Below are 25,987 nucleotides of genomic sequence, written 5' to 3'. Positions count from 1 at the left end.
ACAAATTTTCCAATGATACTTATCATAACTATCACAAGTCACCATACCAATATTCTTTCAATCAGCATGTCATAATATTGCTCAGCAAGCTGAGGACGACAGAGCACAAATCGGCCAAGCAGCTCCACAGCTGCTTCTCGTACACTAGTGGAGTTATCCATTAACCGTCCATGAACACCTCGTTGCATATCCAACTAAAAGGAACAAATAAACACAGATCCAAAATAAGAAATAAAAATTTCTTTCAAGCATGACAGAAGAACGCATGTGCATGATGGATATTTAATTTTTTTTTTACCCTGGCTAGAATACTGGGGTCTACAGCAACAACCTCAGATAAACACTTCATGGCTTTTGTTCGAACAGCAATTGCATTTTCACCAAGTACACGCAGAATCTAATAAGAGAACAAAAATAACAATTCAATTGCTTTGGGAAGGTAGCAAACAATGTTTAACAGGCAAAAATGCAGCAGAATAACATGCAAGTGATTTAACTAAAATAGGAATATCTGTCTACTAAAAATTCTATAGATCATCTCAGATAGTAAAAAGGTGCATGCAAGTTATGTTTCGTGGCACTGATAACTGAGCATGGATATTTACTAGGATTTGCTACATCTCTAAGACTGTTCCAAACAGGATTTACACAGGGTCCATATGTTCACTTTAAGTCCATTTTAAACTCTACTTTTGCCATTCGGTTCTGACTTTCACCATGGTTCTTTCAACAGGAGCGTTGGATTTGGGCACTATAATTTTAAGAATGGCTCAATATAAGTAACACAACCTAAACTAAACAACTAAACAACTAAACCAGTACTGGAGTTCAAACATGTCACCATGACAACATGTTAGTGCTCTTCTCCAGAAAAAGGAAATAAACCACACTGGTCAAACAACAGCTTCCAAAGTGACAGTAACACGCACTGCAAGCAATTAACCAAGTTGGCTTGTGTTTTCAAATCAAATTAAGATCAATTTAATGAGTTAATATTACCAAATGAGCATGCATCTTACAGAAACTGTAAAAAAATATTTTAACTTTTTATAATTATCCTTTTACTGTGTACATCTGAGATAATGATTTTGCCATATACATACACAGACAAATAAAATAACATATGTACAATATGACATATGAAATGCATGCAAGAAAAAAAAATATAAGCACTTCTGTCATCAATACAGAATATGAAAGCACATGGTGTTATGGCCTGTTAAATACCTGTGCTCAACAATGAACAGATATTGCACACTACCACAAAACTGTTTGGAATCAGAAACCAACTGTGTTTAACTGTACTAAGACTTCCAGCACAGTTTACCTGTGTCAAATAAATATCGAAGCTCTGGGCAAATGGCCTCATAGAGGCCAAGTAGCGAACAATCAAACATGCATCTTCATAGTCCACAGTATCAGAATTCATCCTGCCACAAAACCAATGTTTTAATTAGGACATGTTTATAAAAAAATATTAAAAACGTCAAATGCATGGTTCATAAAGAAATCAGTGGTGCTGAAACGTACTTTAATGTACTGAACTGAGACGGAGCAGTTTTAATGATGCTGCGAAGAAATGTTTTGCGACTTTCCGCTCTATGCATGATTTGTCCTGTGGTCTCAACATCTTTTGCATGATGAGTTCCTTCAGATGAATCCTCATCCTTCTGAGATTTAATTGCTTTCTCTGTCTCCATAGTTGTATCACGGAACCACTGTGCTATATAAAACTTCCGAGAAAACTGGAGACAAACAAAAACAACAGATAGAGAAGAGTGAAATTAACAGATTTGTAGTGAGATTAAGCGAGTCTAATGCATCAACCACATTTTGGAAAATACAATCAACAGTATATATTAGGGTGACAATTTCATTGAAGCACTAATATGCATGACCAAAAATCATTTTATTCAGTACATGTTGCTAAAATTATTTTTATATACACTTGACATCAGAAAGCTGAAATTTACCACTAATGATCCATCAGTTTCTGTGTTCTCATCCAGATAATCTAACAAAGCCTTTTGCAGCTGTTGAATTTCATCTTCTCCTCCTGAAACCTATCAGAAATAGAAAGATAGTTATAAAATAGAATATTGCACAGTGGTAATTATCATCTGTAAATCTGCATGTCCACATATAAAATACACCGAAGTTAATGTTCTGCAATTATCAATACATCTAACAATTTTTTAATCAATTACTTCTAAACTTTATACAGATTAAACCAAATTAGACTGTGGCTCGAAAGTCTAAAAAAGATTAACAGCAGAATAAGACTGGTTTTAAAACAGATTGACTGATTTGATTAATTTTCATTCTATGATCTTGTGTGAAGATCCTCTGTCCCAGAGGAAAAAAAAAGGGCTGAAATCACACACAGTAGACTGACACAAAGTTTAACCTATAAAAGTCATTGTTAGCTCTCTCACTAATATTAAATACTGAAACTGTGACTTCTCAGGTGAAAAAGGGATAAAAGGCAAAAAAGTCAAATGAAAATAAATATGAAACAGACAAGAGTAAAAACATATGGGAAGCATTAAAGAAATAAAAATAACTTGTCCCTTTGTAAAAATAATTGGTATAACTGTTTTCAGGGACAAAGCATCCATAGAGAGAAAGTGCAGCAAGTATGCTCAATCCATCTAGGAAAGAACTTATAGAGGCTGTTCCCAAACACCCCTGAACTCCAGCACTAAAGAATCACGCTCTCTGAGACTCAATTAAGTTTCTATCAGTCAAAAAGCTTGAGAACAAACATACATTTTATAAAAATGCCATCTAGTGCATAAAGCCTATCTATAGAATAGGATAATATTTTCCTGTGAAGCAGTTTTAAGATGCACAAAAAGGATTATTTATGAAATATGAATCTGAGAACATATGCTGGAGACTATGTATCAGATTTGTAAATATCTAAACTGTACGAATGTTAGAAACAGACTGTATTTTTTCCAAGAGGCTATTTTATAGGAAATATGTATATCCTGATCTCTTAAATAGTTCTAGCCTATGTAAATTGAATAACGATTTTGTATATGACCATCAGACAATGTATTTCTCCCCATATAGGGGGTATAGAGAATAAATCAGTATCAATTAATTTGTTAATGAATCAAAAACTAACTTTCTCAACATCTACAAGACAGCATAAAAACAGCATAACAGTTTACCTCTCTAAAGCCTGTATATGAGTGCCATAAGCCCAATTACCACTTTGAAATAGCAAATGCACATACATATATATATTTTTAAGGCCTCTTAAGATAGAATCGAACTGTCGCTCCATTATTTCCTCCATATTGTCACAAGAAAACTGGTTTTACCATTGTAATTAACCACTTAATATGATCACTAGGGAGATGGTGTGAGAAATACATGAATTAACAAATGTGATACTTATAAATTCAGTATATTTGATTCAGAAATCTGAACAATGAAAACTCATTCTCCACAATGTCAGTTTTTCACATATCTTTAAAACGTTCAAATTTTTAAATGGATACATTTTGATCCAGCTGGCACGGGATCTCTCACACACCTGTTTGAGGATTCTGGCTATAGATCCTTGATCCATTTTACTAGTGACTGCATCTTTCCTGAGTCTTGCAGCTACAGTTCCAAGATAGTCAAGGGATGCAACTCTTAATGCCATTTCTGTAGATTTGTTACTGAACTGGTGAACCTAAGAAAAGTAGAATAAACCGTTTTTAAAAAATATTTATTTATGCAACTGAGATTCTTCTAACAACACATTGCTTGACTTTATTAAAAATTCTACCTAGCTTGCATAAAATTATGTAATTTACTATTACATAACAGATACACTCCTTACTTTACATTAATGTTTTTTCCTTTTTTGGGTCTCTCTTTCTACAAATATGCCTGCTAGAGGTTTTTTTAAATATATATTTTTATAAAATAAACTGGACATCTAGTAGAGCAGATATCCTTTGCAATAGCATAGATCTTAAGCAACATAATGCAACTTCCTCATTATACACAAAAGTATAAAGAAAGCTACATTTTACCAGGAACAAGACCATAAAATATTTTTCCAAGAAACAGCTCAAATTACTGTGTTAATTACATTGTAATACTGAAGAATAATTCTCAAAAACACATCAACGAAAATATTCGCATTCTGTAAAATGTCACATTCCATAAATAAATGTACTATTATTGGTAAAAGACCAAACAACTTAACTGTTTTCAGGTTCTGTGCTAAAGGAATAGTCCAGAGAAGTATTTAACATGAATAATTACAACTATTACTCTGACTTTATTCCCAATGAATATCTACACTTATTAGATGCTATACAATGGCATTTTTTAATGTGGAAAATGTCATGGAATAGTAGATGTGGACTTCCATGAGAAACTGTATATATATATATGACCTTTACTAAGTTCCATATCAATGATCTTCTGACCTAAATTTTATTTTCTATGCATTAGATAATAGCGATACATGTAAGAAAATCCTGAAATGCTACATGTGTGTCAACAATAAGAAAGCATTCCTGTAATAGTTTGAGCTGAAATAAACAAGTTTAATTGCAATGAGAAATAAATTTATATAATAGTTAAAAACAAGAATCCCTTACCAATAGCCGTCCTAATAAGCTAAGTAGCAACTCTGCAGCTGGCCATTCTGGTTTATTGACTGTGGAAAGAAGATCTTGAATGAAGTTCTCAAACAGTGGTCTGTAATCTTCTTCCCCTTGTTTACTGCCACACCTGTTCAAAAGAAAATGCATTTTGTAAGTTAATTTAAGAGCCATTTAATCTTTTCTTCTGATGTAAACAGAAGTAATCCTATGTTTAACCAGAAAACCAGTTTTATGCAATTCTAAAAAAATCCAAATTATTAGCAGAAAATTTGATTTTATGTATTTATGGACAAATAGTTTAAAAAGTTATCACTTCAAGTTGCACTGCAAGTAAAGCAGCTAATACAGGATATTATAATTTTGTTCCTAAGATTTTTTTATTTATTGTTTAGAGTTAAAGTCTGCATTAACTTGGATGGACAAAATAGGTAAAATGCTAAAGCTCAAGCTAGAGTGGGGTATTTAGGAGGTGTTGTGTCCTTAGATCTGGTCTGACTTATCTCACAGTGATAAGACATCTCAGTATTATGCTCCACAAAGCTTAAAATCAGAATGCAAAAAAATCAAAAGATAACATATCTGATAGTGTTTCACTTATACGTTGCACCCCTAACTTTAATGATACCAGAAGTATGCAGAGATATGGCTAAATGGCTTGTAAATAGCCTTTTGGCTTAACAATAGAAATTAACATGATAAAAACCTCAGGACTTTTTGTTACAAATCCTTTGGTTATTCAGGTATATTTTTCTTCCCCTGTTGAGCTACTGACATTCCTAACTATCTAAATGAAAGTTAATTTTAGGTTTTTTATATCTTTGTCATTTTGACGACTGAAAAAATCTGGTTTCACCACTTAAATATTTTACTTAGTCTTCTCTTTCATGCTTCAGATGAGTAAAAGACCTCTGATAAAAGGATCCTACATAAACGATCAGACAGATTCTTAAATGTGTAAAGAACTCCCTGCAGAATTTCTGTTCCATCTTTTTTTTTCCAGACAGGTAGCTCTCTTAGGGATCTATAAAGTACATTGTTATAAGTAACTGCATTAATAGGCATTTAGCATTGCAAAGTGGTTTGGTTTGTCTTAAGGTGTGATAGATTTTATTCGGAGTTGGTTTCATCAATATACTAAAGAATGCAACAGTACTTACTTCTTAAGGAAAATAGAAAGGAAGTTTTGTGCTGTTCTCATGGCTGTTTCATACGAGTTAGTAATAAGCACATCTTGATCCACCTAAAAATAACAAGATTTATTTGTCTAATATTTTAGCATACACAGAAATAATTTCCAGATCAGCATTTCTCATTCATCAAATAATTACAGCAGACATAAAAATACAATGCTTAATTACTAGAGCACCATCGTAAAATATTATATGTACAAAGTCATTCCTGTACAAAAAAAAAGAAATATTATTGTCCTGGTTTTGGCAGGGATGGAGTTAACTTTTCCTCTCAGTAGCTGGTATGTTTTGGATTTAGTGTGTGAAGAATGTTGATAAACACCCTGATGATACCAGTTGTTGTGAATGAGACCAAGGACACTGTCCTGCTTTCCAAGTCTCGCTAATTTACAGATGCAGGAAGCTGGGAGAAAGACAGACAGAATAATTGACCCAAACTGGCCAAAGAGAGCATTCCAGGCCATAAACGTCATGCTCATGGGGGCAGGCGAGGGTGGGTATCTGCCTTCCTGGCATCCATCCTTCCTGCTTGTTTTTGCTGGCATCATTCCCTCTACCTTGCTGGCTCCCTTTTGCTCCTTTGCTTGCTGCTCGGTTTTGTTTCCGTGATCGCTGCTCGGGACGGGCTGTATCGGTCATTGGGACATCGGGTGGTGAGAAAACACATATTGTTCACTTTGTATATTTTTAATATCCTTATATTCTGTTATTATTGTAGTTTTCCCTTGTTATTTTAGTAAATTATCTTTATCTCAACCCACGAGTTCTCCTTCCTTCCCAATTCTCTCCCCCATCCCCCTGGGGAGGGGGAGGGTGAGCGAGAAACTGTGTGGTGATTCGGGCTAAACCATCACAATTACGGCTCTAAAAAACTTCTTACTTTTTTGTTTGATTCCTCCTCTGAATTAGAATCTTTTTCTGTTGATGGCAAATGCACCACACACTGAATAAGCTGCAGAACTAGTGCTGTTACCATCTGAATATACATAGGCTCTCCATCAGTGTCACTGCTGTTTAACCTGTTAATAAGAAAAGACAGCATTAACACTAAAACTAAACAAAAAAAAACAAAACAAAAAATTTTTGGTCCTAAATAACATCTTTCTAAAATTATTACCACAGCTAGAAATCTGTGTTCTAGACATTTATCTAGTCATTTGCTTCTCTCATATGCAGTGAAAGATTTGGTCTAACAAAAAAGGTAAGTATTATTCTCAGGTCAAAGAGATGAACTGAAACAGCTCACAGATGGGCTATGAAAGTATCTGTGAAGTTCAACAGATGAAAAATCTACAGAAATATTTAATAAATCAAATACCTACATACTAAGGCACTTACTAATAGGCTTATTATGTACAATGCCATATCCATTTCCAACATAACTTTAAAAAATACACCAAACTGGTCCTATTAATTTATTACTTGTATATTATTTAATGTATGTGAAATGTGCAGGACTTTTAAACAAGAGAAAATAGTGACCATGACCTGGATTGACTTCTACAAGAGTTACACCTATGGTAATTTCAGGTAGCGTAACAGACTCTAAACTTCAGCATGCAAGAGTGTCTTTAAGTTGGTATGACCAGTATGAATACACTCCACCTCACATTTTTCCCCTTCCAAGTGATTTAACCTGACAAATAGTATAGTGTTTACTATCCATATGTACATCAACAGCACTTAATGCTACAATATGAAGATAGAGTTTCAAGACAGAGGGAGGTAGATTTAGAGTAGATATTAGGAAAAACAAATTTTTTACAATGAGGGTTGTAGAACACTGGAACAGGTTGCCCAGAAAGGTGGTGGATGCCTGTCCTGGTTCTGGCCAGGATAGAGTTAATATTTACCTGAGCTGGGTGGAGAACTGAAGCTGGTAGCCCCTATGGCTGGGATAGTTAACTAATTAGCTAACAGCTGGGGTTAATTTACCCAAATTAGCCAAAGGGCTATTCCATCCCATCTGACATCATGCTCAGTATATAAGTGAGGAGGGTGCTGAAGGGAGGCTCTCCTAGTTGGAAGAGACTGGATGTGGAGATCTGTTGTGAGCTATTATACTGTATTTGTGTTCCATCACTCTATTGTTTTCTTGTCATTACTGTTAAATTTACTTTTTGTTTAATCTCAACCCGCGTGTTTGGTTTTTTTTTGTTTGTCAAATCTCCTCCTATTCTCTCGGAGAGTGGGGGGAGTGAGAGAGAGACTGCGTAGTCTGGTCCCCGTTGGGGCTGAACTACGACAATGCCCCATCCCTGGAAACGTTCAAGGCCAGGTTGGATGGGGCTCTGAGCAACCTGATCTAGTTGGGGATGTCCCTGCTCCTTGCAGGGGGGTTGGACTAGATGACCTTTGAAGGTCCCTTCCAACTCTAACCATTCTATGATTCTATGATTCTAAAAGGTGACAATCTCTGACATAATTATCCCCAAATTATCAAAATAATAACTGGGCACAAAACAGACTGCAATTATTATCTTTATGAAGTTATCTTTGACTACTTGTACAGAGAAAATCTTTTCATGTCAAATTTTAGGTAAGCTGTACCCTTCATGACTGTAGCCACAGACAGGGAATGTCCTTCAACAGATCAGAGCTAGGACTCTAGAGATAAACAGTGCAGTCACTGTGGCCTTGAGATAGTGACTTCCTTCTAGTAAAGGTCCTAATTCAAAGAGGGTATCTACCATTTATGCTCCTATGCCTACCACCTTCCTATTTGCTAGATCTCTCTGATGTTTATAACCAAAACAATAGGAAATAGTAGGAACAAGCACTCATGTTAACATTAAGGTTGCTCAATTCAACTTCAAAGTTTCAGTGAATTCCTGGATACTTTCTGTTCACCCACCCTGGATCAGACAACCTATTTCATTGACAATTTGTCTGTCTCCAGGGAAAAGATGTATGCAAGCAAAGAACAAAATCAATGCCAACAACAACTGGTTTAGAATCATTTAGTGTCCAACCTCAATTTTAACTGAAATCCAGTTCAGGTCAGATTCTTTCTCAAACTGAACCTGAACCTATACTATTATTCAGAAGATGCACTGAAATTCAGCTGAAGTGCTTAAAAGACAATTAAAGTGAACTGAGTAGTTCCTAAATGAAACTCATTCAAAAGAGTATTAGATTGAATCCCTGGAAAGAGTGCCCCAAGTGTGTACTCATAGAAATTCAGCCAGCATTTTCCTATTAAGCTTTAGCAATGACAAAATTATATAAAAGCCATACAAAACAGAACCAAAGAATTTTTCAACAAAAAACATCACACTCATTTACATCCTTAGTGAGACAAATAATAAGATATTTATTTTGTTTTGTAAGCAGGCATAAATATGATGGCATAGGAAACTGATTAATACAAAATATATTTGTCAGGAAATTCTGCTCTCGCTAGAGGTTTTGAAATATCAACCTCTAACAAAGCACAGCTTGTGGAGTCACAGATTTTTAAAGAAGTTGTCAATACTGAAGCCTAAAATCCTACATCTACAAAACTGTAAATGCTACTGTCTACAAATTATCAATCTATGTCAGAAATTACCTGAAGTTTCTCAAACTCCTCTTGCTAGTTGGTAGTCTCGCAAGGGAAGTGAAAATTTCTTCTAGTATTAACTGTCTATGTTTTTCATACCTGGAGAATACCTATTTAACAGTTACAGGATTGTTAAAAAATCATTTATCATTACATAAAATATCGCTTGTTAAATAGATTGTTAAAAATTATATATAGAAACATCCACTTTACATGACATTTAAATAAATTATATTTAATGCATCTTATTTTTAATGCATTGCTTTGTTTTTTCAAAGCAAGCATTTCTTTATAAAATACATAAAAACTTTTCCAAATATAGATTTTTAAAAATCTTCAGATAGCATAAATGTGTAATAGCTCTTAAAAGTACCATATGTTTTAAACATTTCTGCCAATGGTACAATATACTGTATAAGAAAGTCAAACAGTGTAATGCTAAGCTTTCAGGCTCCAGTATAGAGCAAAACTCTCTGGTGCCATAAATTAACATGAACACGTGTGGTTTTAGAGCACATTTGAGAAACCAGTTTTACTTCATATCCTAAGCTTTAATGTTTGCCTGACATGAAATATTCTTTCAGTTTACAGGATCAGGATTGTAAAGTCTGCCTCTCCTTTTGTTTAGGCAGAATTACTTTTATAAATACTGGAGTACATACATAATCCTTACAAAGAAGGAAAACTTCCACTTGAACAAGCAGATCTGTGTTGCACTGCAGTTTTCCTGAAATAATATTTTATCTGCCCCATGATTTTTTCACATGATACCAAACTGTAAAAACATGCAAGAATAAAATTAGTTCTAAACTCCAATTCTCTACCAGCAAAAATACAGCCTATGTAAATGCCCTAATAACTCTCAGAAGTACAGGAATACGAAACTGCAAATTAAAAATTACTTACTGCAGTCACTAATTTGATGGCACATAACTGTAGTTCACTGACATTTTCTACAAAGAAAGGTGTTATTCCCATAGATGATACCTATCAAAGGAAAGAAGTTATTGTAAGTACATTTGACTAGCAAACTGATATTTATCCAGTTTCACAAGTAGGTTATTCAGCAGATAAGGTATTCAACAACATGTATTACTTAATATTAATTGCAAATAAAGTTATTGAAGTGTATTTGAATACAATCAGGTTATATTTTCTTAAGTGTACAATAAAAACCATTAAAGATTGGAACATTAAATGCACTTCTGCAGATTACATACTACACAACAAACTAGTCACTGATGTTAATAATTCAGAAGTTTGTAATGATTTCATACTTCATGTCATTGAGACAATCACACTTTACAGTCTCTCTGGGAAAAGAAAAAACAACATTCGCAGACAGAAATTATTCTGATAAAACTTACCTGAAGAATAGTTGTATCAGTAAGAAGCTGTATCTCCAGCAACTCTGACAAACTGCTGACAATGTCACAAACTTTGTTATACAACATCACTATAACTCTTTGCTTGTGGGTGGAACACTTGGCACGTTTTGCTTTTGAACTTAAAACACCACCTAGAAAATAAAAAATATCTTTATTAATTTTTTCAGTGATTCACTTACATCAAATATTGGAAAGATGATCATCTTCCTCAAAAAATGTCCCCAAAACAACTTAATGACTACAGATTTGTAAATGCAATTGCTTACAGAAGAAAAACTATTTAGTGTAATCAGCTGGAAAGCAACAATTTCATATTTTCATAATTGCTCTGAATTCTGGATCCAAGATTTTTAAAACAGTTGTTGAATTTGGACACTCACATCTAAAGGTATGTATATGATAACAAAACGCTAAATGCAAAACATTTAGCATACTAACCACCATGAGGATCCACTCTATACACAGGATCATATTGAGGATAGAGAGTGTTCTGCAAATGAAATTTTGTGTATTGAATAACTCTTTCTATTACATCCTCAATATATACAGCTTTAGGCATATTTGGTGATGTCATAATATTGATAGCAGTAAGACAAGCATCAGCAGATTTTGTCACTCTCTCCATAATAAGATCTCTCCATAATCTCTCCTCATCTTCAGTGTCATTGTTCTGTAACAGGCAAGAAAAAACAAGATAGCATGAACAAGAAGTCAATTTTTTTATCCTTACCAAGTAAAAGATAATATTATTTTAATATACTGTGTAATTTAGCCCCACTCAGGATCAAGCTATGCAGTCTCTCGCTCTCATGGGCTGCAGGTGGATATCTGCTCCTCCGTGGACCTCCATGGGCTGCAGGGGGACAGCCTGCTTCACCATGGTCTTCACCACAGGCTGCAGGGGAATCTTGGCCAGGAGCCACATTACTCCTCCCCCTCCTTCTTCACTGACCTTGGCATTTGCAGCCGTTCCTCTCAGAAGAAAAGTTCTTCACAATTGACTCAGGCAGATGCCTCTCAGGTTCTCTTCACATCTCATCTCCACTTCTTGCAGCCAGGCTGGGCCAAGTCGGGCCCAGTTGGCCACCCGGCAGGAGGCCCGAGGGTGAGGGCCACAAGACAAGGCCCACAAGGCTCACACCTCCCCCTCTCTACCCTCCACTTCAGCTTCTTCACATATTCTTCTTTTTTTTTTTTTTTCAAATTAATTTTTCCCCTTCTTAAATACGTTATCGCAGAGGCGTTATCAGGGAACATTCTGCTACCAAGTGGCTCGGCCTTGGCCAGCAGCGGGTCTGCCCTAGGCCCAGATGAGTCCACTGGACAAAAGGGGAAACTTCTAAGCAGCTTCTTGCAGAAGCTGCCACTGTAGCTCCCCCCCGTCCCCACCTAAACCAACACATATACTTACATATGCACACATACAAAATGATGTATTTCCTTTATGATACAAAAATAGTTTGTTTTAGAAATCAACTAATGTTTGTTTTACTAGCAACAGGTTTGTAATCCTAAGGTACAAATCTTCAATGTTTCACTCTATTCTTCTGGTAAAACACAAAGAAGCTTTCTGTGTATCACTGGAAAGCACTATGAAGGAAGATTGCCACTTTCTCTGCTTAAGAATGATGTATCTTAATCAAAATCTAAACTCATTCATCTAGTGATTTCTTCAGAAGCCTATGTGCACCAGTTGCTGCTTCGATCAGTCTAAATTTTGCCGCTAGAGGGAATTCTTACACAAAAAGACTGTTAAGTCACACAAAAGTCATGAGAATTCAACTTTCTCCACTTCACAGACAGACTCATCTATTATCAATGGGTTTAAAACATGTCTTATCAAAAATAACCATTTAGATTTAGCACAAAGTATAAGATCTCTGTATTTATGTGTTTGTACAACTTATAAAAACAAACATACATGAGGCTAATTATGATCACCCAGCACTACTGAAATATTGCAGTAACGTTATTAATAACAAAACCAGGCGGAATTTTTAATAACTTCTCTGGTACAGATATAGTCTACAGAGAAAAAAGAATCTTTCTTGCCTGTATAACAGCACAGTTCAACACTGTTGGCTTTCCTTCTAAAAATAAGGGGTTGGTGAAACCATAACAACTTTTTCCCTTTGGGGTAAGAGAATCTAAAAATATCATGGTGCATTTTATAAATATGAGATGTATATATATATATTTGAAAAATCAACAGAAATCGGAAGATCCCTACATAGAATGGCTTTAAATTATTTGTTCCTTACACAAAGGAGGCTTAAAACCCCCCCCCAAACAAACAAACAAACAAAAACTCCAACCCCCAAATCCCCACAAACAAAAAACCCAAGTACTTTTAAATGTTTTCTTTTTTTTTTTTTTGCTCATTAATCTTGGAAATAAAAAGAATCTGCAAGTGCAATCTGCCTCTGAAAATTATCCTGACATGGAGGTAGGATATTTTCACTGCACTGTAAAAGAAGTGGGCTTACTCTTTAGCAGAGGCTTTCTTTGCCATAATGACCTGAATCACGTTTAATGGGTTTTAAGAAAAATCTAAAGCTTGTTTGGATAAAAATTGCTTCTTTTTTAATCAAAGCTTGGTCTCTGAATTGCAATCATTGGACAATTTAATTAACTGCTTAATTATCTTTAGTTTTACTACAAAAAGCTAAAAGAAAAATATCACTTTAAAGGCACTGGCATAAAGACTAAATCATATTGAATTAGAGCAGGTAAACCAGCAACATCTTTTAACTTATTTTTCATACTGCTAAAGACATTCAGAACCATATACTGAAACTTTGAAAACTCAACAAACTATCTAGATTAAAATATTTAGTTACAAATAATGTCTCTCTGGTTTTAATTTAAGTTCAAATTCTTCCTTTCCAATATACATAATTACTCTCTATTTCTGCAGATCAAGATTTTTTTCCCATAAAATTCAATAACTCTATTCCTGCTAGAATATTGTTTTGACTAGAAAGAGTAGAAATAAATAAATAAAATGTGTAATATCACATTTCAGTCTCATAAAAAACTCCAAACTCCCATGTAGTTGTTCTGTAGTATATCAGAAAAAAAAAAACCTAAAATCTTAAACTTCCTGTTAATTTTGTTTACATTGATAACTTCAACTTTGCAGCATAAGAGCAGACCTAAATAAAGCACTCCCTCAGTTCTTAATGCTCAGGAGAAGAATATGCTCTACATGAAAGCTGTAATACTTCTTCCATTGTGTAAGGGATGTTTTATGGACACGTAGAAAAGTAGTAAAGAAATGTCCAATGGTGCAAGTTACACCAGTTACCATTTATATTTCAGGATGAAACTGTAATATTTAAACTTAATTCAAAAGACAACTCAGTTGCTCCCAATACATCTGTTAGTTACCAGTACTATAGTAAAACATGTATAGTACTGAGAGAATATAATCAATTGAATTTTACTTCAAATCTTAAAATTTGGCAATCTCTTAATCACATACAGTATTTGAAACTATCACTATATGGGACTCAAGTGAAGAAAACCCTATTCTACACAATTGTGCGAAAAGATATAATTTGAAACTCACATGGTTAAGTAATGTAGAAAGCTTTGATCCATCTTGAATATTCTTCTCCAAAATATTCAGGACTTTTACTGTTTTATCTGTTGAGAGCTAAAACAAGAAACAAAACACATCAAACAACTGTAGGAACATAAAGGCTTCCACATTGCTGAAAAAAAAGTCCATGGATGAAGGACAGAACATGTTATGTAATCTGACAAACTTAAATTTTAAGTAATTTGAGATAAGGATTGAATCTTGACTTGTCTGGTTTCTGACACAGCATGACTGAGAATGCTGATAATAGAATTAAACTGGTGAAATATGTTCTAAGGTTGCTAGCAAACTGCATTATCAACCAGCAAAATCCACAGAAATGTATTTAAAACTACATATCTGTAATTAATGTCATATAGTTATAAACTTTTGTTTCTAGAAATAGAAGTTTATCAAATCCAAGTATCAATCACAAATTCTAACTGACCATATAGAGCTTTATTGAGAGAATCCAAATTCTATGGACAAGTAGAAATAAAATTCCCTGATACTTGAATGCTAATAAAAACAAAACATATTCTTAATAACAGTGTTAACTTTGAAAACCTAGCATGTTGAAAAAAAGTAACTCCAACTCACTGATGTTCTACAGAATTATGATTAAATAATCTGTAGAATATACTAAACTCCAGGACAGTCAGTTTCATTCATCCGGATACTATTGGTGCTCACCTTCAGAAGCAACAAAATTCAGATTTTATGTATACATGTATGTATGTATGTGAAAAAAACAGGGAACAGAGGTTAAGGGTGAGAACTATCAGGAAAGAGAAACACTCAGGCTGATAACATGCTACAAAGGAAGGTAGGGAGATCAAAGAAAAGGCCAGGAAGAGTATCTAAATCTTGGATTAAAGAAAACCCTTCAGAGTGACTTGTATAATCAGTGGCTTCACAGACACTTCATAAACATAGTAAGTGGTCATTAGCAGGAAGAGTAAGAATTTAACACAAGACTGCCCAAAGTCAAGAGTTCTAGGAAGATAAGGAAAGCAAGAAATTTTTTTCTAGAGATGTGATACCAACAGTTTGCACCAACACAAAGTTCCCTTGAACTGAAGTCGGGAAGAGTATGGCAAAGATACTACAATATGCAGTCTACAGAAAATTAATCTTCTTATCATCTGAGGCATTAAAACTTCTAAGTCTGAAAGGGCACTTTGGAGAGAGGAAGGAAGTAGGCAATTCAGTGCGATGCTGGATGGACATCATACATTTACATTGCACTAACAGCATATATCAGAAAGGGTGGATTTCTTTACTTTACCAGCAGGTTCTGTTTTACCGTGGTTGTTCCACATTAGCTGTAAGGAGCAAAGCCTACAGGCTGATGTGCTTTTGTGAAAGTAGATTAATTATTTTAGATTTTACTGCTCAGGCATGTGTTACCTATTGGCATATAGTGCTCTGAGTCAGCGCTAACAGAGAGAAGGACCATTCAACAAAAACAGCTTCAGAGACAGTAACAGTTAAGATGTGGTAACTTTTTAAGCATTTCAGCTAAGTCAGCAGAAGCACAACTGTTCAAAATATCTGTCACATACACACCTGAAGAGGGTGGAATATTACAGGGGATACAAGTTTTTGTATATTTAGCAAAATTAAATGTTCAAAAAGAGTTAAATACTATGAAGATGTACCTTGTCCATAATGCCCATTGCCTTGATTTTTGCAGATTCACTACCCAACTCACTAAGCTGATGCTTTCCCAGCAGCAATTCCTGTGGAATCTCATCATCATTGCCTTAAAAAAAAAATTAAAAATTAACAATCATATTTCTAATAAGACTTCAAGGAAAGCAGTATTTTACAGCCAATATGAAAATGCCAACTGAAGAAAAAGAACTGATTTTCCAAATAGTTAGCATCTAATAGCTCCATCTAATGAAGACTGATGATTACAACTTTTGTTTGTGTTAAAACGACTACTTGTTAAATATGACTAAAAGTCATAAATTAAAAAAAATTTTAATATAAAAAACCCATTTATTGCTGCTCTTGTGCCATCACTCACATTTCAGTAAAAGAAATCTTAAATGATTGTAGTCCTAATTCTAAAGTTCAAATCTGAGGAAGGGTAATAGATGAAAAACACACAGGAAATTAAGCACCTTGGGATACACTGCGTCTTAATCACATTTAAAAAAATTAACGAATGCTTCATTATCTATTGAAATGGTGACAAAATCTTGGTCAACCTGAACTACTTCATCAGACACTTATGCTAAACTGACTTGTTTTCCACTGAGATTGATAAGGAGCATACAGTGATTCAATGCCCCACCCATAAGTACATAAGCACTCTGCTGCTGAATTGAGTAATCAAGCTCTGTTGGGCCAAAGGCCACAACAGAAGCAAAATTATGTGCCTCAGACACTATCGGCAAGAGAATCATCTTACGTTAGTATTGTTTACAAATATATTTTTGACAGAAGATAACACCATAATGACATCCCAAAGAAGTATCCTTTCCACTACAGGGGACTATTATTTGTCTCATTGTGATTTATGTCCCTTTGGGATTCTGCAGGGAGGAAGAAAGAGGATCTTCTTCCTGCAGCAGCAAGTGAAATTGGAAAGGTAAAGGCCTCCAATCAAGGTAGAAGCCATATAAATGCAGTATACCGTAGCATGTATCACAGGCAATTAAATCACAAAGAAGGAAGTTTGGAAATACTGAGATGCAATTTTTTTTGTTTCTTGTGTTTCTAACTGGGGGAAGCATTTTGAAAATTTCTGACATATTACCAAAAGCTGTAAAATCCATGTCTTCTAAATTTTCCAAAATATTCTCTATTGAAGCAGTAAATCTTTTGAAAGTTGAAGAATCCATCATTTCTGGTGAAAAAAAAGAAATGTATATATAATTATTTTATATACAAAACAGAAAATACAAACTGTAGAAAATAAATCTTCTAAAATTACCTTCAGGTGTTAGTTTAGGTTCATAAGCTTTCCTCTTCTTTTGTTTTTCTTTTTTCTTCATTTTTCTAGCTACTAATTAAGAGGATAAAGGATTGTTTACATTTCTTATGCTTATATTCAATACTGCATGTAAATATGTTTATTTTAAAATGTTTAATATATCCCTTAAAAATGCACTAGTATTATGGAAGAAAATAAAATTTTTAAAATCAGTTACCCTCACTGAAGCTAGGAGGAGGAGAATAATCATTCATATCAGAGTCATCAGGACTGCGATTACGGTAACGGCTACTACCAGAAGTCCTCCTTCCTTCATGATAATAACCACTTCTCCTATGGTCACCAGAACTTCTTCTGTCATGTTCTTCATACTCCCAAGCTTCATCTCTATCCTTTTTATGTCTTTTACGAGAAGCTAGAAATGAAATGCATTTTAAGTAGAAAAATTCTACTTTTAATAGCTCAAAACTATACATTTGCAAGTTAAACACTATTGTATAGGTGTTCTGTAAAACAAGTGAACACTCTAAAACTATCATATAAAATTCTGTTATGGCATTATTCTAACAATTTCTTTTGAGTTACATGAAAACTGTGCCTGAAACTGGCAAAGACACCAGCAAACATTTAAAACTACAAATTTACAGGGCATTTATCCTTTTTAAACAAAGTAAGGGAAGCAGAACAAATCAAGATAAGTTTCATCCTTTCATGAGAGAACACTGAGATAATTTCTTCAGTTATCTAAATTGTGACTATTACTGGGTGTCCATGTTCCAATTCAGTGATTGCTTTGTCTAACACAGCAACTTCCAATGAGACTTGGCAATTTAGTTGCTTAAAGATATTCTCTTCTGCCAAGACAACTAAAATTTTGTCTTGATATACATTGCAGGAAATTCAGTGTAAAGGAAAAAGCTGAAGTCAAAATTCTGGGCCAGGCAGCGAGTATATATCACAGAAGGTTATTATAACCAGTTTTCAGTCAGGACCAAAAAGCCCTACAGAACTGAATACTGAAAAACTGGGATAAATTTTCTGTACAGAAACAGAGACTTGGTGGAAATAAAGTGCATGCACATGAGGGAGGAATGGAGAGTTTTCTGTTGTTTTCAAAGACAGTCTTGAAGGGGAGAGGGTGCTAAAATGTAATAGAAAAAGGATATGGAGGAGGAGGTAATTTCATCCATGAAATCAGTCAACTCTCCATTATCTAAGGTAACAGGATAAACGGGCTAGCAAAGAGATCTCTATCACAGACTGTGCTGTGAAGACCAAAATGGCTCCAAAACATTACACTCTAGACTAGCAGAGTTTATGTTCTTGTGAACTTGCATATAACAGCCCTGGCATCTATTTATCTCTATCAAAGTATCCTGAAGTTTAGAGAGGTATGACTGTATGTAGGGATGTTTCTCAGCAAAATGACTCCAAGCATTCATACAGAACGGGAACAGAACTGACAAGTTCTTTCCACAACCCCCAGTTTATTGAGAAGCAAAGGAAACATATCAGGATATAGTCACACCTAGTATAGTACCAGGATATAGTCAATAGTCAGCCCAGGCTCAGAACTAATAAAAAGAACAACATTGAACCTGTGGTGATACTAATGCTCTACACTGCACCCTAGAGGGCTCCCACTTCTGAAAACATAGTACAAAACTTCTGCACAGAGGTGGTCTGAGTGTTTAAGGTAATAACTTAGTTCATATGGATCAGACTTGCTTCTGGAGGCACTACAGTCATATTCACGAAGCCTGAGCTACTAACACTGTCAGTTCTAAAATGGTTAAGACTTAACTGCAACTGAAGAAATGGAGAGCTGTCTGGGATACCTGAAGTGAGCATATTGGAGAAGAAAGTAGGGGATTTATGGGAAAAGACTTTACACATCTTAACTGATTCTTTTCCTCCCATGAGACAGTATTTTGTGGAGGTAGATGAAATCTGTCTTCACAGTTTACAAATCATCAGTATCAATTTAAGATCTGTAGGATGATTTCTGACCTCAGCTACATCTCCATGAGAAAAGTAACTTCCAATATTGCTTTCCAGCAGAAATTTAAATTGAACAGTTTATCAATGCTGCATAACAAAACAGAATGTGTTACAGTTGTGCTGGCTCTGCAAGGCAAATAAATTGAACATGGGAACAGCTATTCACAATCAGTCATTGCTCTACAAAGTTTATTTTGAAGTAGATAAAATTGACTAAAAATGTAAGTATTAATAATATTTCAAGAGTTATTATTCATTTTATACATAAATAAAGACTATCCAGAATATAAACACCCAATTTCCTTCTGAATTCTGCCAAACATTTATGCAATAACACATTTAGCACTTATTGTATGAGAATGGTTTAATCAATTTTTAATTTCTCATCATTTAATTTAACGGAATGCCTCTTCTTCATGAGATACTCAAACAAATTTATCTTCTTCTATAACAATCACTAATTAGTATTTTTTAAAGTTTGATTTTAGACAACCAAAAGAATTCTGAAATACATATTTGTAACAGTACAAAATCTATTCAGTGTACTTGTCACTAATCTTTCATTCTCTTGATCGTTTTGTCTCTTGTTTTAACTCAGTTCAGTTCTACAGTATCCTTTGAGAAATATTATAATTTATTTTTAAACAAGATGTCCTCAATGAATTGTTTAGAATGATGTCCAGATCTCTTGAGTGGATATAGTGAATCTAGAATCCCTTAAAGCATATAATTACTGTGAAAGTTTTCCTTAATTTCCTTCACTTTGCATTTAAGAATTTCAACAGCCACTGTGGTTAATAGGTAGATTAAGATCTCTCTGAAATTTCTGACAATCCTCTCCAATCCCAACCAACTTTACTTCTTCTTTTTTTAATTCACTGTTACAATTATTAACATCATAAACAGGTGAAATGATATGGTAAACAGAGACTATAGAATCCTGAATGAAGCAAATAATCTGATTACAAGTTACCTCAAGATCTCATACTCACGGTCAAAGCAGCATTATTCAGTTATATTTTAAATAAAACCCAAACAAAAAGACATTCTTTTCTGCTTCTTTGATAAAGATCAGAGGTATCGCTATTATAATTTTTATGTGTATGTGTGCATACACACTGTGTATCTGTTGGATGAGAACTTGAAACATATTTTAAAAGCAGGACAAATAAATCTTTCTCTTTTGGACTCTAAGAAAGACTAAGAAGCAAAACATATTTTACAAAAGTTCAGTAAGATGTTTAGATAAGCAAAGGTGGAGAATCTAAACTTGGAATAAATCATTATAAGCAAAATGCTTTCTCAGGTTAACAGCAATAGGCACTTCTCCTGTAGCCCTGAATAGGTAAGACAGCTAAGATGTTACTCAGACTGAACTGATTCATTCCATTTTAATGGAGTTTCTTTTCAGTGTTGGCTAACTGAACTACTGTAGAGAAAAACTAACTATGCTCTTATTCACAAGCAGGAAATCCCTTCCTAACTTAGATGCATATTACGATTTTTTGAAACTTATGAACTTTAGCTGATTGCACAGCAAATTCTAACTACAAGCTTCCTCTCTTCCTTTGAAATCACTTAATTCAAAAATAGCATCATCAACAAATGCTATTTTGAGAAACCATCAGCAATAATTACAGTTTTTCAAGCAATATACCATGGAAATAAAAGAAGAAAAAATATTTTAAGAAACTTCTAGGCACTAACATTCTTAATTTATCATGTCAGAAAAATTCAGGAGAGGATCTTTTGCTTTTCTTATCAATGAAACTCAGAATAATTTAAAATTTATTTACTGAAATTTTTCATAGCATAGCTTTGTTTGCAAACTTTCTGAGCTGCTTTACAGGATATTTTCTTTAATCTGATTGGCTAAAAATATTTAATTGTACAACTAAAAAAAAATCTAGGCAGTGGCTTCCCATATGGTAATTAAGGAAAGAAATTTAACAACTAGCTGCTTTTCATCTTGAGTGACAAATTGAAATAGAGTAATTTTTCTTTTGAAAGAAAAAAAGGTTCTTGGCCAAGTAGTTGTCTGGACAGTAAATTTGTTTTCTTATATTTTAGGGTAGCCAATAAAAAAAAAACTATATTTTTTCTAAAAGCAAAATATTAGCCTTCCTTAGGAGTAGGAACAGAACGATGTACTACTTACATTCAAAAGCTTCTTCACTGTCATTGTCTTCATCAGAACTGATTTCAGCATATTTTGGTTTCTCATTAACTGTGCTACGTTTGCGCTTGTTCATTTTCACACGTTCACAAAGTGGCATAGTGGATTCAATTTCTGCCAGGAGCTCAGGAGGCAACTCCTTTAACACTGACTGATCTATGCTACCTATTAATGGAGAGCAAGAAGAGTAAATGTGAATCTGAAGATAATAATAAGGGCCCAACACTACAGTCCTTTCTCAGGAACTGCTTACAGTATATCCACTAATAAATAATATCACAGCTATATATATTTGGATGTATTTGACAGCCTTTTCTAAAGTTGCAATTATTGTTCACACTGGAATTAGAAATTAACATAACAAATTGTATACACATTTCCTTCAATAAAATATTTTGCCAGACATATAAACAAATTCAAATTGGTGAATTTCCTTTGTTCTACTTCCACAAAATTTAGTCTTATTTTGGTTCACCCTCTGAATTCAATAGAATTTCTAACAGTGTAGCTAAATTAAGGATTCATTATGCCTCATAAACAGTTCTGTTTATTCTCATTCATATTACTTAGTGTACACAAGACAGTAATCTTCCCTTTTCCAGTAGGTAGAGACAATCTGTGGCAGAGTCTCTGGGGTTTTATCCATAAATACAGACCAAATCATTGACATCCCAACCTCTGCCTCAGATTTTATTTCTTACCTCCTACTAGTCATTTTATAATGCAACCCAAATTTTTCTTGATTTTGTTACAAAGCATAGTTGAAAGATTTTTATTTAATATAGACATACAACAAGCTGGACCACATTAGGTTTCATTTCCACAGAGGTAAATAGTTAGACATCATCATACAATGCTCATCACATTTTGAAACTACAAATACTAGGCCCATATACAGTCAGTATGAAGGAGATTTAGAGTAAAAATATTTTACAAGTGACACAAGGAAACCAAACTAATTTAAAAGTATTTCTTGGGGTTTTGTTTATTTGATGTCTTTATTTATCAAAGAACCTATTGCACAGATTTTAAGATTATCGGACTAAACTGTTAACCTTTTTCCAACAACAGAACAAATGCCTTTTTCATAAGTGCCTCTCTCTCCTTTCCAAGGCATACTATATTATTTAGATAGAGAGGAAATCACCTGCCGATTGCTATACACACACACACAAAAAAAAAAACCTCCAAGAAATCATCTTCTGGATGATAATTCACTTTTTAATTGAATTCACTATATCAGTAACATAACTTTCTAAAATTTATTTCCATTTTTACACCAATATTCCATCTTCTAAACCAAGCTTAGTCTTCCTCCTCCCTTTAAACAACTTTAATTGGAATTAGAAGTGTCTTAATATGAGAAAATAGTTTCCAGCAACAAAATTTTTTAAAGTCTCATACATTACTGGTTTCACATATCTCTACATCCATAAAAACTGCCTATAAGCAATGAAATTAATGATCAGAAAGTTATTTTTCTATAATTCACAGGTATGTTCAGCAAGTGATCTCATTTAAGTGCATTTTTTAAAAGATTTAACTTAAAATATTAGGGTTTTCGAACTGCAGTAGGGAAATATCTATAAAGTAAAACTGATAGCAAAAATTATCCCTGCTTCCCCCATTCTGCGGTCACTCTTATTTATTTGATTTTAGTTGTCATCTTTTGCTAATCACCATCTGACAAAGTTACATAAATTCTCAATATTGCTTTCAAAAATGCTAGAAAACATTTCACAGTGTGGTTTACCATGGCACCGTGAAATGGTTATTCTTTGTGGACTGGGCACTTGATTAAAGATAGGAAGAAGTATGACAGCACGGACAGACCAGTTCCTCTGTGTGTACCACCAGCCAGGATGCCAGCCAGATCTAATCTGGATGCTGCATAGCCATGTCTGAGCAGTGGTGTCCCCACACTAATACTCCATGTCTCTTTGTACGCCTATACAGTATCTGAAGAGAGTTAGCTTACATTCAGCCTCAGACTAGAGGAAAATTTGCATATACATGTTTTAAGACAACTTCCACTGGTGAAATCGCTAAAGGGCCTCAGATCCTGTTTTTTTAACGCATATTTTCAATTTCATACACTGTTGGTAATTTCATTGAAATCAGCGGGACAACACACCGAGCATAAAAGCCTACAGCAAATCTGGCCAAAGACACTGCAAAAAACAGATGCAAGTAAAGGAACAAAAGTTGCATTAAGATTCATATAGATGCTTAAAAGCTAGATGGGCTAGATGCGCTTACACTAACAGGAGTATTTTCTACAAATATATCTTTAAGCCTCTCCTAGTCTACAATGAAAAGTAAATTTAAAAACAGAATAACTAGTAAGACAGATTGCTTGGAGAGGAAATCAGAAAAGGAAACAAATCAGTAATGGAGTGTATACCTAGCCTGGCAAGAGTTCCATGACCAAATTCTAATTCAATTCAATTTCAAAACTATGCCTGAATGTTTCATTATGTAATTTTAAGATTGTGATAATTGCTTTGAGGAACTGTTAGAACAGAATTTGATCATTATTTTCCTTATACTATGCACAAAGATCCAGTCTTGCTGTTATTCCACAGAGGCCAAGCTCACCTTCCTTACATGTCCTCTCTGAACATTTGATAGAGGTTTTGGGTCTACCTCCCTTATGTATCACCAGCTTATTGTCTAACTCTCTGAAGTCATTTTGGGTCACCGCTATAACTACACTGATAAAACCTCCTGTGTCAGACATCTATACAGGAACGAAAGTAGTTTCTTTCTGTATTAGTTCAAACAACCTTCAAACTCTGTGCTAAATTGAATAAAATACACTCTTACTCCATAACAAGAGTGCCTTCTTTCATGTTGTTGGATAGCCATGTCATTGTAACTACAACAGCACAGACTCACAGCTTAATTCTACTACAACCACTCATGCAGACAAGATTCTATTTTAGATTAAGAACTAAAAGAAAAAAGAGGGGATAAAAGTGCTTCCCTACTTTATAAAGATGCTTGGAAAATAATCACCCTTTTATAAAAGTCAAGTACTGTTACAGTATAGCACTCAGGCACTACAGTGCAAAGGGACACATGACTACCTGTGATTGATGAACAGCTTACTGGTTAAAGTTGAAAATTTTCAGCTATCCATTAGTGTGCTAATTTAATTATATCCTTTCCACTGTGCTCTCCCTTAAAATGCTCCAGTATGTTCTTTATATCTAAGTCCTTGGTGATAAGAGTCCCTTGCCCACCAACATCACACTCCTCCAAATAATTCTGTGCCCTGGAGAGTTTTAAGACCAGAAGGGGAAACACAGGGAAATCACAATTCTTTTCTCAAAGAGGAATTTAAGTATGAGGAAAGTACATCTGCTCATAAGACAGAAGTTCCACTTTTACCTCAGTACCATATAATCAGCTGAAAAAGCACACCATCAAGATGAATATTGATTACAATAATCTGAGTAGTCATCCATTTACTTCAGTGGCTTTCCTCTTTCCTCTCCCATCCTCTGCCTTAAAGCTTGTGGAAGGGTATAAAGCTACAGTCTATAAACAGGATATAATCCTCTATTGAGCCTCTTACCCTCACCTTTTGACTACATCCATGAAGGGATAACTCCTGAGCTCATCTCACACACACATGGCTAAAAGATGGCAGGAGGCTGAGATGCCCTCACCACCGCCCAAGGGACTGCACCCACTGGATTCTCTGCTGCAATGGATTTGGCGGGAGGGAGAGAAGTAGTGTTAGAAAGAAGTATGTCCTAAATCATTCCATAGAACCTGCTTGAACACATCTTTCAAAATAATTTTTCCTCATGTACCCCAATTCTGGCACAAAGGGAAGGCGCTCAGCCTCGGGCTAAACAAAAGGAGAGGTTCAGGTTCCCTGTTTATATTCCAGTCCTTAGCTCTGGCCTTGAGAAACGGGACCCAGCCAGGTTGGTGGGTCAGAGAAGAATCTGAACACAGCAACTGAATAATTTCACGATGTAGTAGAGGTCATCATTGTCCACGGCTAAGCAGCACAGATTCAAAAAGGATTTTACAATAGCACAAAATACTCTTGGAAGCAAGAAACATTTTTGACAGATGGAAGAAATTTCCAAAGAGCACCCTCAAGGATCCAGAGAGAGAGTAAGGAATATATCCAATGCACACTCTCCAAAGATGTCAGTTGATAAATCAGTATCAGTTATTTCCTCAAGCTATTCGATTGCTGTAGCAACTATAGCCACAAGTTATTTTATTCCTTATTGGTATTCACTGACTTCTGGTCTTTATAAAAAAATCAATAAAAGGCTAGAGCAGTCTAGTTTTGCGAGATACTTCACAAAAAATATAGAAGTACTCAGAGTAAAATGGAGCAAGATCAGCAATTGAAATAAATGCAGTGCTGCACAAAGAATCTCACTTTTATGAATCAGAGAGTCAGGGGACTGCTTTTGGATTTCATTGTCACTGCTTTTGAACATATGCATTGAAATTTAAGTCAAGTCAATTTACTGTACTAAAAAGTTAAGTTGCTTTATAAAGTTTGTAATA

The 25,987-nt window shown here is 34.6% G+C and overlaps 1 protein-coding gene across 1 annotated transcript in view; it reads right to left on the bottom strand.

Annotated features, from left to right (window-relative positions):
* Positions 1-25,987, bottom strand: part of LOC147596585 (nipped-B-like protein) — a 117,908-nt gene that overhangs the window by 23,067 nt on the left and 68,854 nt on the right. Inside the window, exons 10-28 of the mRNA XM_086769681.1 lie at positions 21,428-21,610; positions 17,486-17,683; positions 17,269-17,340; positions 17,092-17,181; positions 15,983-16,086; positions 14,310-14,396; positions 11,177-11,408; positions 10,718-10,869; positions 10,257-10,337; positions 9,360-9,460; positions 6,690-6,828; positions 5,777-5,859; positions 4,614-4,746; positions 3,548-3,691; positions 1,974-2,063; positions 1,531-1,745; positions 1,328-1,430; positions 299-397; positions 48-194 (exon numbers count right to left, since the gene is read on the bottom strand). Of these exons, the coding sequence (XP_086625807.1) occupies positions 48-194; positions 299-397; positions 1,328-1,430; positions 1,531-1,745; positions 1,974-2,063; positions 3,548-3,691; positions 4,614-4,746; positions 5,777-5,859; positions 6,690-6,828; positions 9,360-9,460; positions 10,257-10,337; positions 10,718-10,869; positions 11,177-11,408; positions 14,310-14,396; positions 15,983-16,086; positions 17,092-17,181; positions 17,269-17,340; positions 17,486-17,683; positions 21,428-21,610 (2,453 nt within the window). The remainder of the gene's footprint in view (positions 1-47; positions 195-298; positions 398-1,327; positions 1,431-1,530; positions 1,746-1,973; positions 2,064-3,547; positions 3,692-4,613; positions 4,747-5,776; positions 5,860-6,689; positions 6,829-9,359; positions 9,461-10,256; positions 10,338-10,717; positions 10,870-11,176; positions 11,409-14,309; positions 14,397-15,982; positions 16,087-17,091; positions 17,182-17,268; positions 17,341-17,485; positions 17,684-21,427; positions 21,611-25,987) is intronic.

The sequence above is a fragment of the Chlamydotis macqueenii genome, chromosome W (genome assembly GCF_036417535.1).
Source record: "Chlamydotis macqueenii isolate bChlMac1 chromosome W, bChlMac1.mat, whole genome shotgun sequence".
NCBI lineage: Eukaryota > Metazoa > Chordata > Aves > Otidiformes > Otididae > Chlamydotis > Chlamydotis macqueenii.
This window is presented reverse-complemented; position numbering and strand designations above follow the sequence as displayed.